Source organism: Trichosurus vulpecula, chromosome 3 (assembly GCF_011100635.1).
Source record: "Trichosurus vulpecula isolate mTriVul1 chromosome 3, mTriVul1.pri, whole genome shotgun sequence".
In the NCBI taxonomy this organism is placed as follows: domain Eukaryota; kingdom Metazoa; phylum Chordata; class Mammalia; order Diprotodontia; family Phalangeridae; genus Trichosurus; species Trichosurus vulpecula.
Window position 1 is genome coordinate 157,676,497 of NC_050575.1, and position 19,791 is coordinate 157,696,287.

Here is a 19,791-nt window from a genome sequence, read left to right on the forward strand (position 1 = left end):
TTAAAAGTGCCTGTGTGCATTTTCCCACTTGAAGAGCTAGTTATTAACCAGTACATCCCTGTGAGATGACTTATCAGTTCTGGAGCCAATCTTCTCAATCTAAGTTCAGTACCTTTCCTTTTTTATCCATTATTTCATAACTACAGTAACCTATCTTTCTGATAAAGACTCATAGATTCTTAGAATATTGCAGCTAGAAGGAAGCTTCTTTCGTGTTACCTCATATCACTTAGAACAGCCCCAGATAGATAACAGGTGAGTATTTCCTCTCTGGACCCCACAAAGACCATGGACTTTCCCACCTCTGGGCCTTTGTTTACACCATTCCCTCCTTTTCAAATATTCTCCCTCTACCTGTTGGAAAATGAATCAACAAGAATGTATAAAAATGTGCAAGGCACTTGGGATGCAAAGACAAAAAAATGAAACAGCCACTGATCCCAAGGAGATAAACATTCTATCAGGAGAGATGATATGTGCTTATATAATTGTATTCAAAATATATACAACATAAGTCTAAAGCAGACACAAGGCAATATGAGGGGGCACCAGCAGCTGGGAGAATCAAGAAAGGTCTCCGGTGGGAGGCAACGTTTGAGTTTTGGAAGGAAGATCAGAATTCTAAAAGGTGGAGGTGAGGGGGTAGTGTATTCCAGGGATAGGGGTCAGCCTGTGCAAAAGCAGAGGCAAAAGCAAGGTGATTGCCAAAGATGGAATGTCGTGTGTAAGAAGCAGCACAAAGGCCAGCTTAGCTGGACCGGAGATCGTATGAAGGGGAATAAAATCCTTTTAATCCCAAATCATGTGCCATTTCTTCTAGGATGTCTTTTATGATATCTCACTTCCCAGTCAGTAATGACCAGCTTTCCCTACCTCCGGGTTGGGCTGGAGCTAATGCTAACCAGTTCACAAGAGATGATTGTTAAATTCTTAGTGTGAGCATTTACACTGAAGAAATTGACAAATACTAAGATCAGGGCTTGATTTATTGTTTTGTTGATTGTCCAGACTTAAGAAAGCAATGGAGAAAATGTTAATAAGGTAGAATACGCTTAAAAGTGTGGACACTTTTCCTAGGGAGCTGGTTGTTAAATATTCACCTACGCACCACTGCCTACTTCCTACCCTCCTGATGTCACAAAGCACTTTCTTCAAACTTCTTTTGCATGTTTACCATGTACATTACTGTGCATTATGGCTTTTTGTGTATCTCTCCCTAGTAGACTGAAAGCTTCATGAAAGCAGGGGCCAGATCTTATCTAAACTTTTTATCTCCCCCAGTACTGAGCATAATGCCTTATACACAGTAGGTGTTTAATAAATGTTGAATTGAGATTCATAGATTCTTAGAATGTTATAGATGAAAGAGACCTAGCTATGTGACTTTATGCTCTGTAAGCCTCAGTTTCCCTGTCTGAAAAGTGAAGAGATTGGATAAGATATCTCCCCCCATTTGTCAGATTCTAAGCTCTAAGTAATACTAAGTAATCCGATACTAAGTAATCTGACCTTCTTTTGTGTCACCCCATATAACCCAGAGCTGGGTTTCGATTAGGTGTAAAACAAATATTTAAAAGTATGAATGTGTATGTGAGGAAGGTGATGAAGGGGGAGGGAGGGAAGGAATGGACGGGGTGGAACCCAACTGTTTCTCCCCCTACCCCAGGTTGTGTGGTTCATATGTATATACATATGTATATGTATGTATACATATGTACATGTATATATATACATGCATATATACTCACATTTTATATACCTACATGTTATCTATACACATATATATGTATTGTGGTATATGTATATAGCTCATATACATGAATATATGTATAGTTTTAAGACTTGCAAAGTATTTTACATACATTATCCTTTGATCCTCGTAACAATCCGTTGAGGTAGATTCCATTGGTATTATCTTAATTTACAGATCAGAAAACTCAAGCTCAAAGAAATTAGATGACTTGCTCATAATCGCACAGCCAGTATCAGGCCTGGGATTCAAACCCAGGCGTCTCCTGACTCAAGTTCCAACACTGTTATACCACAATGAGGACAGACGAATTCCCCTGGTTCCAGAATTTCCAGGAACTCAAGGCACTTCTCTCCCTTCCAAATATAGAAAGTGTTGGTAAGCTTTTAGGTTGGACATGGTAGACACTGGCAACCCTTGCCTTGGGCTTCAGTTTCCCCTCTGGGGCATTCTGACCGACTAGGTGCTGAAGGCTAATGGAGACTAAAGTGATTCCGCATGGGCTGATGTTAAATATACATGATGCCAATGATATTCAAATGATATAAAAACCAGAGGGATGCTTTTTGTGGTAGATTAGCAGCCCTGTTGATACTAGTCCCTTCCAAGGCTCTGCCCCCAAAGCCAGAGAAATGTCATTTCCAAAGAAGTCTTTGCTCTGGGGTCAGAAGAACCTGCATCTGTGTTCTAACTCTGACATTTACTGGTCCTATGACTTTGGCCAGGTTATTTCCCCTCTTGGTTTCCTCTTCAGTAAAATGGGGATAGTAATACACTCCCTACCTGATAGACTTGTTGCCCAAGGAAGAGCTTTATAAATCTTAAAGTGTTATAGAAATGGGAGTTGTTTTCAACATTCTCCCCAGACATAGGTGTCTCCTCCACTTCCTGGCCCAAGCCCCAGGGCATCAAAGAGGCAGCTGCCTTGCCCCTCCCCAGAACCTGATGCCACAGTTAGTGAAGGAGACATAGGGCTCATCACTATGCCCTAGGGGGAAGAGATCCCCATGCGGAATCCACCTCGTGAGGCTGATCTTGTCCTAGTGACTGGGACATTGGGTGTTCAGGGGTTGGGGGAGGGTGTTAAAGTTATTAATAACACCCTGGCAGGCTGTGTCATCCCACCTCTTGGGTGAGGATGCTGACTCAGAATCCCAGGGCTCCAATCAGTTCAGATCCAGGAAGCCCCAAGCCAAAGGATTCATAGCATTCTCCTGCCCCCTTTGATGCAGTCCCAGGTCCCCAGGGTGGCTGCTTGCTGACCTGGCCTCAGCAGGGGCCTCAAACCAAGACCTTAACCCTGGGTTGAGAGAGGGGGAGTGTGTGGGACTAATGGGTGTATCCTGTTTCCTGTTTGCCTTGACCCAAGATACCAGATAGACTCTTTGGTGTGGGTTTGGGTAAGGGAAGCAGGGTGGGAGGAAGTGGAGGTGGGGGGGTGGTGGGATGTGGTAACTAGAACCACTTCCTCTCAGTGTTGAAAGCAGAACTCTCCCCAGGTTCTCTTAAATTCTGCCTCACTTCCCCCACCCCAGCCTGAGATGCAGGCCTAGGGAACCAGGAAGTGGCCTTATAGTTATATATTTCATTCCTGGGAAGATGGATGGAGAGAAGATGCAGGATGAAAACTTGGATGCTTTCATGTAGATAACCAACCCACGCTGTCTCCTTTTCTGTGATCTTTGTCCATTTCCCCCCTTACTCTTGGGGTCTAACCAACATGCTGGGTACCTTGACAATGGATACCAACAGAGCATAAAAGATATCTGGGTGTTATCTCCTTGTCCAGTCATCGATGTCTCTAATAATCATTTTTACACCACTTCTTTGTTGGTAAATGTGCTGCAGTCTGTTTACCCCCACCATTTAGCTTTTCATTGCCTTTTGGGTGACCTACAACTTTAATCCTTTGGACACTGTCATATTCCATGCTTTGCAGTCATGAAGTATCTATAGAATATGTATATTAAAACATGAGACTGATTCAGGGAGAAGCTTGGAGCCATTGAAAGTACTTCAGAATGTCCCCCAAAGCAGTCTAGCTTGATCTCCACACAAGTATGCAATAGAGGGTGGGCACTAGGAGAAATACAGGTCAGTGGTATGGTGTGTGTACTGGGGAGCCTGAATGTGAATTTATCCCATTCTGGTTCTAGGTTACTATCCCTCCTCAGTCTCTGTCCAGGATAAATTCAAGCTTTATGTACTACCCATCCAAACACACATCATGGTGTGAACAATTACATTCTTAATAACATCCTACACTTATAAGGAACTTCAGAGTTTATAAAGCCCCTTCATGTCCATCATCTCATACCTGTTGGGTAGATAGCATGAGGACTATTATCCTTATTTTACACATGAGGAAACTAAAGCTCAGAGGGAAACCTTGGCATAATACAAAGAACATAGGACTCTGAGTCAAAAGACCTAGAATTGAGGCCCAACTCTTTCATTTATTAGCCGGATGACCTGTCCTCTGAGCCTCCATTTTCTCCTTCATCAAATAGTAATGATAATAAATGTGCTGTCTTGCAGGATGTTGCAGATTTGTAAAATGGGAATAATCCTAGTGTTACCTGCCAGGCAGGTTTATTATTAGTAGTATCTCACATTTATGTATCTCCTAAAACCTTTTCCTGGAACAGGAACATTTGGTGTAGTGAGCCCTTCACAACCTCCTACCTTCTCAGGTCCCACCTAACCCCTAATTGGCTCTACTAACCAGGGCAGAAATTCCCCATCTGTTAGAAGGTAAGAGTAGCTAGCAGACAATCACTCCTGTATAGGGCTGGAAGGGACTCTCATTTTACTGATAGGGGGAAGAATTGAAGCCCAGAGATGACTTGCCCAAGGTGAACCAGCAAGTTTGTGCCAGAGCAATCACTAGAGTCTTGATCTTTTTTCTGAATCTCAGCCCAAGGCCCTTTTCATTGTATCCCATTGCTCCTCCAGAAGGAGGAGGCATATGTTATGTGATATATGTGAGAGGAAGACAAGAGAGAGCGTAACAATTCAATTCGATTTAATAAGTGTTTATTGAGCACCTACTATGTGCCAGGCACCGCACCAAGTGCTGGGGATACAAAAAGAGGCAAAAGACTGCCTTGGCCCTCGTGGAGTTTATCATCTCAAATGGGCATAATATTGTAAGGGTAGCTACACATCTATTATGGCACTTGATGAAGTACAAGAACTTTGTGAAGTAGGTTTAGCAAGTAGGGAACTGAGTTAGGAGAGTGGGGAGAGAGGACAATTAACTTGTTTATTTCACTCAAGTAGTAAATAGCAGAGGAGGATTTGAACACAGATGTTTTTAGCTCTAAATACAGGACATTTTCCATTCTACCAATCTGCCTCTCTCAAATACAGGACACCCCCAGGAAACCCTAAAACATGCTGAGCTCCCTTATATTGACCCATTGGTTTCATCCTCTCTATCCTGTTCCCACAGACACTGCAACTTGGAAAACCTCAACCTATCCTGCTGTGCCCAAACCCCTTTGGCTTGACTGTGGTTTCCTGAATCTGGGGTCCTGACTCAACAAATCAAGTTCAGTTTTTAAAAGGGGGTAGTAAGGAAAGGATGGGGCATGGTTATGGGGGCTGGAGCCAGGCAAAGAGGGGGGATGTGAGCCTCAATCGAAGAGAAGCCCCCCATACAGACACAGACTTCTGAATCTCCTGAGTCACTATTGGCAGACCTCAAGAGGAGGGTAAGGGGGGGCGGGGTTCCTGCCCCTCCTTCCTTTTTGCCTTCCCCTGACTCATCCACTGTTCTATAAAGCCCCTTCTGCATCGTTGGGCCCCAGTGTGCTACAGAGCTCACCATGTCACTGCTTTGGTCTTTCCTAGAGCTGATGCTCTTAGTGCTGGGCTGCTGCTCAGCCGCCCCCCGAGGGCGCCCCTCGGCCGGGCCTATAGTGATCCAGTTCCCCGGAGAGAAAACGAACAATCTTACTAACCAGCAATTCGCTGAGGTAGGCAACTGGCCCGACTAAGGGGCTTGAAAGGTGTATTGGCAAAGGGTGACTGGCATTCGGGAGGATATGCCCAGGGTTGGGCACAGGGACTAGAAAGGGCAGGAGTTGGGCCGGACTATCTGGCCGAAGGGGCCAGTGAGGATGGGAGAGGACTAGCGTGCTCAACTATCAATCACTTCCCACCAGGAATACCTGAATCGTTACGGCTACGTCCCGGCAGGGTTGCTGCACAGAGACGGCTCTTCTTTGAAGCATGCGCTAAGGAAACTCCAGCGTCAGCTGGCGCTGCCGGTGACAGGAGAGCTGGACAGCGCCACCATAGCAGCAATGCGCGCCCCGCGCTGCGGAGTACCCGACGTGGGCCGATTCCAAACCTTCGAGGGCGAACTCAAGTGGAAACACCGGAACATCACCTATCGGTTAGCAGGAAGAGAAATCAGGGGGTGGGGAGTGAGGAAGCATTCCTGTTTTAGGAGCTCCTGGGGCTAGAGATGCAATCTGGCGTGGTGGAAAGAGCACAAGACCGGGAAATTAGCAGACCTGGGTTCCAGTCCTAGCTCTGGCACTAACTCGTTACGTGATCTTAGAAACTCCCCTCTTTGGGCTTCAGTTACCTCATTTGAAAATAGGAAAAGAGGAGTCGTAGCGGACGAGATGATCTCTAAGGTTTCTTCCAGGTGTTTGTGTATACGTGCTCTGATTCTCTCACCTCCCTGCAGGATCCAGAATCACTCCCCAGACTTGTCTCCTGAGGTGACGGATGACGCTTTCGCCCGAGCCTTCGCTCTGTGGAGTAGCGTGACCCCACTTACTTTCACCCGTCTCGAAAGTGGGGACGCAGACATTCTTATCCAGTTTGGGACCCAAGGTGAGAAGAAAGCAAACCAAGCGGATTGGCAATGCTGTGGTGGAGCGGACCGTGCGAGGAAAAGGCCACAGCAGCTCCCTTCTTGCAGCCTCAGATTGACCTGGCCTCTTTCTCTTCTCTTTTCCTTTGCCAGAACATGGTGATGGATACCCTTTCGACGGGAAACATGGGCTGTTGGCTCACGCTTTCCCCCCCGGCAAAGGAATCCAGGGAGACGCCCATTTTGACGACGATGAGTTCTGGACCCTGGGCAAAGGCGCTGGTGAGACTTTGTATCCTTCTCAACCCCGCCCCCCCCCCCCCCCATCCATTCCCACTGAATTTTTCATCTCTTCCTCTCCCCGGCAAGGCTCTCCTTTGGAGAGGCCCAGTCCGACCTAACTCTCTACTCCCCCTCTCCTCCCACAGTGGTCCAAACGCGGTTCGGGAATGCAGAGGGGGCCCCCTGCCACTTTCCCTTTATCTTCGAGGGCAGCTCCTACTCTTCATGCACCACTGACGGCCGCTCTGACGGACTTCCCTGGTGTAGCACTACAGCTAACTACGACACTGACCACCTCTATGGTTTTTGCCCTAGCGAACGTGAGCTGCGGGTCCAGATGCATTGGGGCAGGGGGTGGAAAGAAAGCAAGGGAGGAGTGAGAAGAGGGGGTCTCAGAGATAGAATTCTAGCCAGTGAACGAAAGGGAGGGCGAACCTAAACTCAGCATCGCCTCTTGACTCTAGTGCTCTACACCCTGGATGGTAACGCCAACGGAGAGCCCTGCGTGTTCCCCTTCACCTTCGAGGGTCGTTCCTACACAGCCTGCACCACTGATGGACGCTCTGACGGCTACCGCTGGTGTGCCACCACAGCCAATTACGACAAGGACAAGCTTTATGGCTTCTGCCCCAACCGAGGTACTGATTCTGCCTTCCAGTGCATCTCTCCCCACCTTCTCTTCCTAGAGGAGAATGCCATCCTCCCCACCCTTCTCCCCCTCACCGCCCGACTCTTCTTCCACAGATACCGCGGTAACCGGAGGCAACTCCCAAGGGGAACCCTGCGTCTTTCCCTTCACTTTCTTGAATCGAGAATACTCCGCCTGCACCAGTGACGGCCGCACTGACGGTAACCTCTGGTGTGCGACCACCGATAACTTCGACCGTGACCATAAGTGGGGGTTCTGTCAGGATCCAGGTAAGATGAGTAGGATAAACGTCTCATGGGAAGAACTCGAGCTGAGACAGCGTAGCACGAAGGGTGGAAGGGAGACAGATGTCAAAGGCTGGGAAGGGATGCGGTGAGGAAAGGAGGGGGAGGAATAGGGAGTGAGAATCTGGACCCCTTCTTCATTCTCCATTCCTCGGTCAGGGTACAGCTTATTCCTTGTGGCCGCACACGAATTTGGACATGCACTGGGCTTGGACCACTCATCTGTGCCCGAAGCATTGATGTTCCCAATGTACAGATTTATCGAGGGACCTCCGTTGCATCCAGATGATGTGAAGGGAATCCAACATCTGTATGGTGAGGATGGTGGTACACTATCTGTTTATGCGGTGAGAGGGGGTCAGGAAACCACCATCCAAATGGTGAGAGAGCATCCTTATTCTAACATCTATATACTGAGAGGCGGTGATAGAAAAGGCACCAGCTTACCTGTGGAGTTGGGTAACGGGGATTGAGAGGGGGGGGGGATAAAGAGAAGAAAGTCTTATTCCGTTCTTGTGTTCTCATCTTTAGGTCCTAGGACTGAGCCGGACCCCAAACCTCCGACCTCCGCTCCTTTAGAGCCAGATTCCACCACCCAGTCCAATGCTTGCCCCACTCTACCCCCCAGACCCACTGGCCCTCCTACCGACCGCCCCTCAGCACCCCCCACTGCTGGCCCTACTGGTCCTCCCACAGCCAACCCCTCTGTGCTCCCTACTGAGCCCTTAGACCCCGCTGATGACGTTTGTGGCATCCAGATATTCGATGCCATCGCTGAGATCCAGGGCCAGCTTCACTTCTTTAAAGACGGGTGAGCACTGGGCTCTGGACCACTGGGAGGGACCTGAATACAGTTCTGGGAGGGGACAGCCTGAGCTGTGGCTGAGCGCCCCCTGCTGTCCTTCTTTCTCCTTCAGGCGATATTGGCGAGTTCAGCAGGGCTCCAAGGCACGGGCTCAAGGACCCTTCTTCATCGCCAGCACCTGGTCTGCATTGCCCCGGAAACTGGACACAGCTTTCCAAGATCCACTGACTAAGAAAGTCTTCTTCTTCTCAGGTAAAGGTGTAGGGAGCCCCTCCCCCAACAATCCTCCAGAGCTCTTCCCATCAGATAGATTCTTCAAGGATATGAGTGCCTGTGTGATTTATAGAAAGCCATCTCGAGAATGGATCAGGATAATGGTTCTGAAACCCAGATAAAACACAGGTTCATAACATATGGGCATGGAAGGGACTCCAGAGACCTTCTAGTTTAAACCTCTCATTTTACAGATTATGTGATTTTCCCATGGTTACACTGGAGTAGCAAATAGCAGAGTTAGAATAAGAATGGACCCCCAGTTCAGGGCTCTTTCCACTATATCTCACCGTCTCTCCTTTTCCAAAGATACAGAGTACCCTTAGAACAGAATTCCTTTTACATCTATCAATAATAAATAGCTCACATTTCTATAGCACTTTAAGGTTTATAAAGTGTTTTCTTCATTATAGTCTTGTGAAGTAGGCAATGTGTGACTCTCCTTCTTCTCCCCCCTTCCCCCCGCCCCACCTTCATTTCACGGATAAGGAAACTGAAGCTCAGAGAGGTTATATAACTTTCTCATGAACACATAGCTAAATAAGTGTCAGAGCAGAGATTCAAATCCAGGTCTCTTGATTCCAAATCCAGCACTCTTTCTATTATATCATTCTGCTCTTCCAAAATTTCTTTTGGATGTGGGTCCCTAGTCCCTCTCTTACTTTCTGCAGGCCAACAGGTATGGGTATACACAGGCCAGTCAGTTCTGGGCCCCCGCCGACTGGAAAAACTGGGTCTGGATCCCAAAGTGCGCAGCATAACAGGTGCCATCCAACATAATGGGGGCAAGGTGCTATTGTTCAGCCACAATCAGTTTTGGAGGTGAGAGAGGGCCTGAGCAGAATAAGGTGATTGGGGGGTGGGCATGATGCTTAGGGTAGGATGGGGCAGAAATCCAACACTTTCTTTCAAGGTTGGATGTGAAGAAGCAAAAAGTAGACCGAAGTGAACCTTACTCTGTGGAAGGCATGTTCCCTGGAGTTCCAGAGGACACTCATGATGTTTTCCTGTATCAAGGTAAAGAATGTAGGCCTGAGGTCATCCCTCTTATTTGACCTGTTACCATGCACCTATCTCTATGTTCCCTGCCCCCCTTCCCCATGACCCTTATGAAGTCAAACAGGATCTGACAACCAGAATGGGAGAGGGTGGAATTGGCTTGGGAGTATTAATAGTTGAGGGTCATAAAATTAAAATAACATACAGATCAATCAGTTTGTAAATATTGAAAACCTTCTAGAACAGGGTTTTTTAACCTTGGATCCAACAGATTCCAAGTGGTTTGTAGATAGAATTCAGGGGGTCAGAACTTAGATGGGAAAAAATACATCTTTATTCCAATAGAATTAGCTTCCTTTCTAATCCTATGTATTTTATTTTATTAACTTAAAAACACAATTCTGAGAAGTGGTCCATAGACTTCACCAGACTGCCTAAGGGGGTCATGACATAAAGAAGGTGAAGAACTCCTTTTCTGGAAGGCATTATAAAGAAATAGTTTGTAAGCAATTTAGAGCAAGAGAAGGGGTGACCAACAAGAGCCAATCAAGATTCACTAAGAACAAGCTCTACTAGACTAACCTAATTTCCTTTTTTGACCCATTGATCAAAGGAATGCTTATCAAATTTGGAGATGATACAAAAACTGGGAAGGGAAATTAATGTGCTGGATAGCAGAATAACAATACAAGAAAAAGTCTACAGACTAGGATTATTGGGCTTAATCTAATAAGATTAACTTTAGTGAGGATAAATATAAAGTTCTGCACTTAGATTCTAAAAATCATTAGTACAACTATATTGGGTGAGAATGTGGCCAGCCAACAGTCAGTGATAATGGTGGGGTTTAGTTGGCCACAAGCTCCATATAAGTCATTTCTGTCATGTGGTGGCTAACCAAATCTCAGTCTCCATGATTGTCCAGAATCAAAGAATTGACTGTCCCATTGTTCTCTGACCTGGTCAAATGCCACCAGGAACTCATTTTAGGAAGAACATTGAGAAGTTGCAGCCTTTCCAGAGGCTACTCACATCATAGAAGGATTGGTTGAAGAAACTGGGGGATGTTTATCTTGGAGAAGAGATTTAGGGAAATGATGGCTGTTGAATATCTGAAGAGTTATCATAAAAAAGAGTTATCATAAGAAAAAAGTCTTAGACCTAGGCAAGGAAGGGGAATTTACACTAAGGTAAATTTCAGCTCAATAAAATGGAAATACTTCCAAAATTTCTGGCTGCACCCCCCCCCCCTTTTTTTAAAGTAGTGAGCTCCTCACCATCAGAGATATTCAAATAGAGGCTATATGACCCTTATCTCTAAGAATATAAATTGAGGGGATTCGCCCCAAAGAGTGGAAGTTTGGATTGTAGAGGACATTCCCTCACCGGGTGGGGAGATTAGAGTAGGTGACTTCTGAGATCCCTTTCCAGATCTGGCATACTATCTTCACATCCTCTCCCCACTTCCACCCCTAGGAAAGGCGTACTTCTGCCAGGACCATTTCTTCTGGCGAGTGAGCCTTCATAACCAGGTGAACAAGGTAGACCAGGTGGGCTACGTGACCTACGACCTCCTTCACTGCCCAGAGTACTAACCTCTCAGCTCCCCTGGGCTCTCCCAGAGCCATCGGTATGGGAGCTAAGGAAAGAGAGGACGAAGTTTTGCTGCGCATATGGGGTTAGATCTGAAAGGAGAGGAAGATGCGGGCCGGCCCGCAGGGGGAGGCAGGGCAGGGCAGGGCCCGTTCCTTCCTCCCAGTCGGGAATGTTTCTAATAAACTCGGATTTTCGAAGCTTTGCTCAATCGGATTTCGTTTGTCCTCTTGGGGCCCAAGATCAGGAAGAGGGCTGAGGGGGAGGGGTCTATGTGTAGTAGTGGTGGGGGAGGTGTTTTAAGACTTAACGGGACAGCGAGGAGACTCCTTTTGACTGGAAAAAGGAGCCTGACCAGAAGGAGGAACGAGTACTGGGCTAGATTAAAGAGTCAACCCCTCCTATCCCCCCTCACCCACAGTCAAATACACCCGCACCTCTTCCTATTCCAGGGGCTGTCCTCTCGGAGAGGCCAAGCCAGGGCGTAGAGGGCGCTAGGACCCTGCGAGGCGAGAAGCGGTAGCCGGGCGGGGGGTGGGGGGGGAGGAGAGGGGAGAACAGCTCAGTCTCCCTCTAGGAGACCCGGCTGCAGCTACTTAAGAGATCTCGGCCCCAACCTGAGCACCCAGTACCTGGACCTTACCCCTCCTCTCGAACTCCTACCCCTCACGCACCATGAGCCGGAGGTTCACAGTCACCTCTCTGTCCCCTGTGGGACACCAAGGGCCCTCCAGCCCGGGTTACCACTTGGACCCCGACCCGCATATTTGCCGAGGAGAAGACGCCAAAGGTAGCAAAGGCTCTGAAGGTAGCTGCCGGGGACCTAAAGGAAAGGAGGCGGGGCTGAGCTGGCCAGGGGAGAAAGGGCGGGGCCAGAGCCAAGGGGTGGGGACTAACCTGATGAATGGCCTAGAGAAGAAGGGGCGGGGCTAACCTGGGGTGGGCAGGGCCTTTAGAAAGGGCGGGGTCCTCGGGGAGATTGGTACCTAGTAGTGGCCAAGACGGGACAGATAGGGTGGGTTTGGCCGAGAGGAGGTGGAGTATAAAAGGGGAGGATTTGAGTAGGGGAGGGGCGGGGATTAGCAGGGTTTAGGATGGGACTAGAGTCTGGGCCTAGGATGGGTTGGGGCCTGTAAGAAGAAAATTAGCATTCCAGGCTAGAGGAAGGACTCCTGGTTTTTGGAGCCACAGAGAGACCTAACTCCATGAAAGCAGTTGAGGAACCCAGGTGGAACCCCTGCCCTCCTCTCCCTCCAATCAGTTGTCCTGGAGAGCCAGAAGGAATCTGGCACTGGATTGGGCCTCAGGATTTCTGTTTTCTCTCCTGTTCTTTGATCTGCAAATCGTCCTATGCTTCAGTTTCTATGGGAGAGGAGGAATGCCCCTCGGGCTTGGGATCTCTAAATTTGGAGCTGTAAGGCTCATCCTGTAGTACAGAACTGGGGAAATTGGAGGAACTGAAAGGGAAGGGAAATGTTTTCACAGGGTTCAGAAACTCCATGGAGCTGAGGAACTGGTGTGGGGAGGATGGGACAAACCCCAGTATCATTGCTAACAAAGAAGTGCTTTTCCTACTCAGTTCCTCTTCTTGCACAATACTCCTTACCTACCATATTCCTCTCCCCTTCCCTGCCTCCCACTTCTGTTGGACTAACTGGCTTGGGTATGACCGGGGTCAAATCCTTTTCTTTTCTAACCCACCTGCAAAACAGAAGGGGTGTGAACCCAATAGTGTCTAAGGTCCCTTTCAGTTTTGACCAGCTCTGAAACTGACAGGCTGGGATAGGACAGTTGGACCCTAAACCAATCAATTACTGCCCAGCACACTCCCTAGAGAAAGCATCTTCCCCTGGCCACTAGGGGCCACTGCTGAAGTGCTGGGGCTGCCTATCCCTGGATGTGATCTTCAGGAAGGCTCAGGCACACATCCTTCTTTTGTCACTAACTGGGAGTCCAAAAGAGCATTATTCTACCATGCCCTCCCAATGCCTCACCTGTCTACTTAGCATGTCTCTGTCCACCTGTTGTCTGGGGTGGGTCAATCCCCTTTTCATTCTCTGGTTTTGTGCTAGTTTTTCTCACCCACTACATCTTAATCCTCATCTTCATTTCCTCTTTCTCCTTCATCCTTACTGGACTTAATTGCTGGTCTTATATACTTGAGGCTAAGCCCAGTTTTTCTGTGCTGCGGCAATGTTACAATCAATAATTCCCTCCTCTTTCTCCTCCTAGTGCCCCTTCCCTCTGGAAATTTGACTCACTCTGTGAGTGCTATGCAAATGTCGGTGTAAACCACAGTATGTATGAAGAATGGTGTGTAAGCTGACTGTAGGTGTATGAGAATGTATTCATCTTAGACCTATTCCCGCTGTTCCTGTTCAAGAGCTAGCCCATTTGTGTATGTGTGTGGCCTGTGTATATTTGAGGGGGAGGAAGGTATAAGAATACAGATGTTTGTGCCCTGGAGCTATGTAAATTATGTATGGAATAGTGTGTTTGGGAAGGTTGCCCTAAGCACAGCCTTGTACATGTAGGAGATGTGGCTATTCTGTCCTTTTATATGTGGAATAGCTTGTGTGGCCTGTGTGTACAAATCTACCTCTCTCTTTGTGTTTTCTGTACAGTCTGTGTATCTAATGATGGTGAATTCCTGGAAGTGGGGATGATATGGTATGAGTGTCCATGCCTGCAGGTTTATGTGTGTTAGAAGGGTGGGGTAATATTATCATCCTACACTTAGGGATAAAAGGGATAATTTTGATGTCTCCTTAAGACTTAGAACATCACCCCCCACTACCAGGACATGCAGACCCCCCTCTCTCCCTGAGCCCATTCCCTAACTATGGCCCCCAGGAGGGCATATGAAATCTGAGTGAGCAAGGAAGCTCTAGCTCCAAGGGATGGTGAGTCAATACTTGTGTGTATGTATTTGTGTTTATGTGCATAGCTATTGTTTCTCTGCCTATGGCCATGTCTCATATCTAAAGATTGACTCTATGGGGTGAATCAGACAACCATTTAATTCCCCCCAAAATTGGAAGCAGGTTCAACCATCCAACTTCCCATGGGAAGTGTAGAGATCATTGCTTAAAGGGATGTAACATCTGCCTGACTCTTTGCTCCAGCTGTTTCTGTTCCACTCCTACCTTGAGTGGAAGGATGCTCTCTCTATTCCTCTCCATTTGGGGAAGAGGAGTGGGTCCCTTGGGGGCATGAAGTTAAAGTATGCATGGAAGGAAAAAGAAGTGGACACCCTTTTGGAGAGGATTTTGTGGTCAACCTTAGCATTGACTTTTATGCTGGGATAAGGGTTAGTTTTGCAGACTGCAGACTTCTGCCCTAAATGTAGCTTGGATTCTAAGGGAAAACCTGTACTATCCATAGGAATGTTTGGTGGGGAGTGGTATATGAGCCTTGGGCTATACCCCAATCCTAAATTCTATTATTAACAATTTCCTTTGAACCAATGAAGTTCTGTATGGCTTGTTTTCCTCATGTATTTTATTTTGGACTGGACTTATATTTTATCAGCACCAGGAACTCCCAGTGTCTACCAATACAGATATATACCTGCTTTGCAATGGGTACTGAAAGGTTAAGTGACTTGCCCAGGGTCACACAGTCAGTATGTGTCAAAGGAAGATGAACACAGTTTTTGACTCCAAGGAAGGTTATTACTAAGCCATGCTACCTCTCTTTTCTTCATGTGCCATGGCAAGAATGATGGGGATAGGCAATGAATGAGCAAATTCTATTCTTGGCTACCTACTCTGCTTCTGTTTCTTCATGGAGGGAATGACACTAATGTCGCAAAAAGGGAACTAATGAACTACCCCCACCTCAGTTTCCCTATCTGTACCATGGGGAGAATGTTGTCAGTCCAGAAGGTAGGAACACCCCTGAGCAGATGGCCCATCCTCACAGCTCCACTCTATATACACCCAACTCCCATCCTAGTGCATAGGATCCTAGAATGGTTAGGCCATTCAGATATACCTCATATACAAGGTGAGCTGCCTGGAAATCTCCATGGCAACAAACTGGTTACGAACAAGGCTGCTGTTACCATGGCAACAGACTCTCTCCCCTCTTTCCTCCCTCTCAATGAAGAGGAGCGATCTGAGTCCTAGGAGTCTGAGGCTGAGGGTGGATGCTCCTGCCTCTCAAACCCCAGACCTGGGCCTCAGTGTGGGAACAGGGGAGAGGGGACAGGGGCAAATCTTAGGGACTCTGTGGCTGTTGGGGTCCTGTTGCCATGGAGATGGTGCTGCAGCCTGTTAATTAAGCCACTGGTTGCCACGGAGATAGTGGTGGTGGTTGACTTGCTCTGCAGTGAGGGGGTGGGGGACTCTGCTGGACTCATCATTTACAACCTAGGGCTTAGGGGGAAGATGTTGGAGGAGGATATCAGTGGGCCTAAAGTCATCTTTGTTGTGGAGCCTGGGGTGGCAGTGAGGGTGGCAGATAGCAGGCTGAGATGTAAAGTAAGATCCAAAGTGAGAGGAATATTGTCCCTTCTGGGGCTTTGGGGTTGGAGGGCCTGGAAGGCTCTTCCTCTACCCCAGCCTGACATGCACAAGCAACCAATAGCCTCTGCCTTCCTGAAAGCAGAGATGGTCTTAACTTACCTTGAGCTAAACATTTCTTAAATAACATCAAGGTGGGAACACAGGCTTTTTTCACCTACAAAGTAGTGAAGTTGGACCAGGTTATTGCTAAAGTCCCATCAAAATCTGATATCTATTTTTGTTTGATATCTATATTCTAAGGTCTTCCAGCTCTGCTATTCTGTGTGTGTGTGTGTGTGTGTGTGTGTGTATGTGTGTGTTTTGTTCTAAGTTTCCTTCAATATTTAACATTCTGTGAGTTGAGCCAGGGCACCTGATGGGGTGGGGCAGGGTGAATATGTGTTTGCTGAGAGGTCCCACAGTCCAGAAATCTGTCCCTGTTCTGGTCCATGGATAACTCTTGGGAGATGGGAATTTGATATCCAAGGTGGATAAACCTTCCTTGGTATCCAAGTATTGGCCTCAAGTGGGAATAGGTGTGGGCAGACAAATCAGAAGTGTTGGGGTCTTTTGGGATAGAAGAAGAAGTTTTTTCCCATCCTCAAACTAAAGTCTCCCAGCTCTCACCACATGAGACCCTGGATTAGATTGAGAACATGACTGCAGATATGGCCTAGACAGAGAATTGTGAGATAACCAAATAATGCTTTATAATATCCAATTTTCAGAGGCACTAGGCTTCAGAGGTCCAAGTCTGAGCTCTTCCTGAGAGAAGTGAGGAGTGTTTATCATGAGGCTAAGTTTTCATAATTAGACTACATTTATATTGTGACCGACAGGGGTTCTAAGCAGTATAGAGCTAGGTTCTCTGTTTGGAGGGAAAAGTGGCTCCTCTGGCCAGAAGATGGTGCTCTGGAGGTGGCTGTGTGTCCAGAATCATGGCCATTCGTACAGTTCTTGAATGTTCTGCTTGGTGACTTTCCAGTGCCAATCCCAGGTTCCTGGCCTCAGCCTTCCTTCTGCTTCCAAGATACAACTTGTGATTGGACTGAGGTAGGACATTTCCCCCAGAATTAGAAGAGCTCAGAATCATGAGTGTCAGAGATGGAAAGGACCTCTGGAATTATTTAGTCCAATCTCTACCTGAAGCAGGAATTCTATCTACATTATTCCCAACAAGTGGGTCATACAGTCTCTGCTCAAACCTCCAGCTTGTTCTTCATGGATCATAGGGAAAGGTAGTGAGTGTCCACTTGGGATCCATACCCTATCTTTCAGGGCAGAGATGACTGCAACAGAGGCAAGGAAGTCCCTACAGGGGAGGGGATGCCTAAGAATTCTTATGCTAATAATGAAAATCTTCCATAGTCAATCTACCAACTACCTCTGTAGAGTCAGGCACCAAATAAACCTGAGGATCTAGTCCATAGGCAAGTTCATATTTGCAATAACTTATTTTTTCTTTTAAAATATTTTATTGACGTTATTTTTTTAATATCACTGTCACTTGCCAATAGAACTTCCTGCTACCCTTCACCCCAGTGGAACCCTCTCTCATGGCAAATAAAGCCCAGCAAAACAAATAAAACATTAGCCATGTCTGAAAATGTATGCCTTTTCCTATAACTATAGTTCATTAACTCTCTGCTGAGAGGTGAGAAGCATGATTCACTGTCAGTCCTCTGTAGTTATGATTGATCACTCCTCTCATACCCTTTCTGGGGATCTAGTTAGGAGACTGAAAAACACTTCTGCTCATCTCTATCCTCATTCTCAAGGATCAGTTCCAATCTTTGAAGAGTCCTCTGAAAACCTAAGTCAGTTGGCTACTGTGGTCACTAGTATCTTTCCCTCACAACCAGTCCGTACAGGATAGGCCAGATGCTTAGGGACTCCACATGCTTGACCAAGTGTAAGGTCTATGAGAGGTCCAAGAAAAACAATCTGGACAATTGGCCCTTGTCCATGGTACTGAAGAAGTCAGTGGCCCATAACAGTGTCTATTTACTGATTAATCTAATGATCATTTATTAAGCTCATGTTATATGTGTATAGAATTGAGGGAAGATAAAAATTTAAATAATATAGCTCTTGCCCTCATGAAACTCACAGTTTAGTAATGATATTAGCTCACATTTATAAAGCACTTTAAGATGTACAGAGTTCTACTCTGTCCTTCCCTGGAGTAACTAGGGATGGAGGAAGGATAATAGGATTTAAAGCTGGAAGGGACATTAGAGGTCATCTAGCACAATCCCCACATTTTAAAGATAAGTAAACTGAAGTTCAAAAAAGCTAAGAGACTTGCATATGGTCATAAAGCCAATAAATGTCAGAAATGGGATTTTTAGCTAGGTCTCTTCATTCTGGGTCCAGCATATTAACACCAAGTCCTAAGACTGGGTTTTGTCCCTCTAGCTCTCCTATCCTTCAGAAGTCTTCCATGGCCATTCCAGAAAAGGATTCTGGAGCTTTGGAGTTTCCACTCCAGAGCCCATGAGTCTAATTTGTAGACCAGGAACTGGGTGGTGGTTGTATCATATAGATATTAGTGACGACTCTGGTAGAAGGTGAGGACATTCTATTTAAAGGGAGTGGAGAAGGGGGAGGAAAAGAGCTGAGTTTGTCAATTCTCTGTCAAATCTTAGTGATTTAGGAGGAGTTGGGGGGGGGCAATAAGGAAGAAGGCATATACTTGGAGCCAGAGAGAATGACTGAGGTTCAGGTCACTGTGACTAGGGCTGTTTTGAATGTGATTTCCTCTTGCAGCACCTCCCTTCTTCCCATATTAGGCCTTTCTAAAGCTTCATTTGCTCCCTTCCCCTTCTTTCATGGTCTCCCTTTCTTTCTTTTCCTTTTTTTCCTTCCTATCACAAGGTGCTGCCTAGGACCTCACCTCTGCCTGCATTTTCCTGCTTGTGACTGTTGGCCCAAGGCTAGATGTCAGGGGCAGAGAGGGGCTCTGGGTAGCAAAATGGTGGAAGAGAAAGGAGAAAAAGAGGGAGGGAGGAATGTAGGGAGAATGTTGGTACTGGTAGCTCCTGATCAAAATCCTCGGATTAATGGATTAGTGACTGGAGGACTAGGATACTAAGGCAGAAAAGCCTGTCCCTAACCAGCAGGTGGCCACCTTCCCCCCTTACCGCCCTCCCCCACCCCCAAGATCATGCCTTTACCTCTCACATTTCTGTCCAGGCCCAAGCCTCAGTTTTCCACAATCTCAGATACCCAAGTCGGACCAGGCAGTAGCTAGCACAGAAACCTTAGTTTTCTCTCCTTGTCCCAAACCCCCAACGCTTCCCGGGGAGGAAGACTATGCTGGCATCTAATAGTGCTTTTTCTAGGGGGCTGGTCTCTAGGGCCTGGATTCAGGTGGTTTTGTACTTGTGAGAACGAGAAAGCTCACAATGTGTCCTCCCCAGAAAGACTGAGCTCCTGGGGGGTATCTGTTCTGCCACTCAACTGGAGCCTCCCTCTCCCTTCTCTTCTTCACTAGGATATGGGGGGAGGGGCGGTGGAGAGAAGGGGGAGTCTTTCCCCGGCAGAGAGGCTGGCATTGACTTGGAGTTTCTACTGGACTATCTCACCACCCCCCGACACCCTCACCCCAGTCTGGGCCAAAGCAGACGCTGCGGGGCCGGCTCCCGACGGCCACGACCCAGTTCCCCGTGTTATTTTTAGGGCGCTGGATGGCACCTGTCCACGTGCCACAGCCCCGCCCGCACAGAGAGAGGGGCGCGCTGCGTCTGCTCAGGGGAGCTGCACCCCCCCTTCACCGTCCTCCCGGCCCCTAGACACGCAAGCCGCGGGTCCCCGC

At 47.3% G+C, this 19,791-nt stretch overlaps 1 protein-coding gene across 1 annotated transcript; it reads left to right on the forward strand.

Moving 5' to 3' along the window:
• The first annotated feature begins 5,580 nt into the window (after positions 1-5,580).
• Positions 5,581-11,468, forward strand: MMP9 (matrix metallopeptidase 9). The gene is made up of 13 exons (XM_036749854.1): positions 5,581-5,730; positions 5,920-6,152; positions 6,453-6,601; positions 6,735-6,863; positions 7,010-7,183; positions 7,328-7,501; positions 7,608-7,781; positions 7,956-8,111; positions 8,328-8,607; positions 8,714-8,853; positions 9,546-9,696; positions 9,788-9,891; positions 11,350-11,468. The coding sequence occupies exons 1-13, from the start codon at positions 5,581-5,583 to the stop codon at positions 11,466-11,468; spliced, it is 2,133 nt and encodes a 710-aa protein (XP_036605749.1).
• The last annotated feature ends 8,323 nt before the right edge of the window (positions 11,469-19,791 follow it).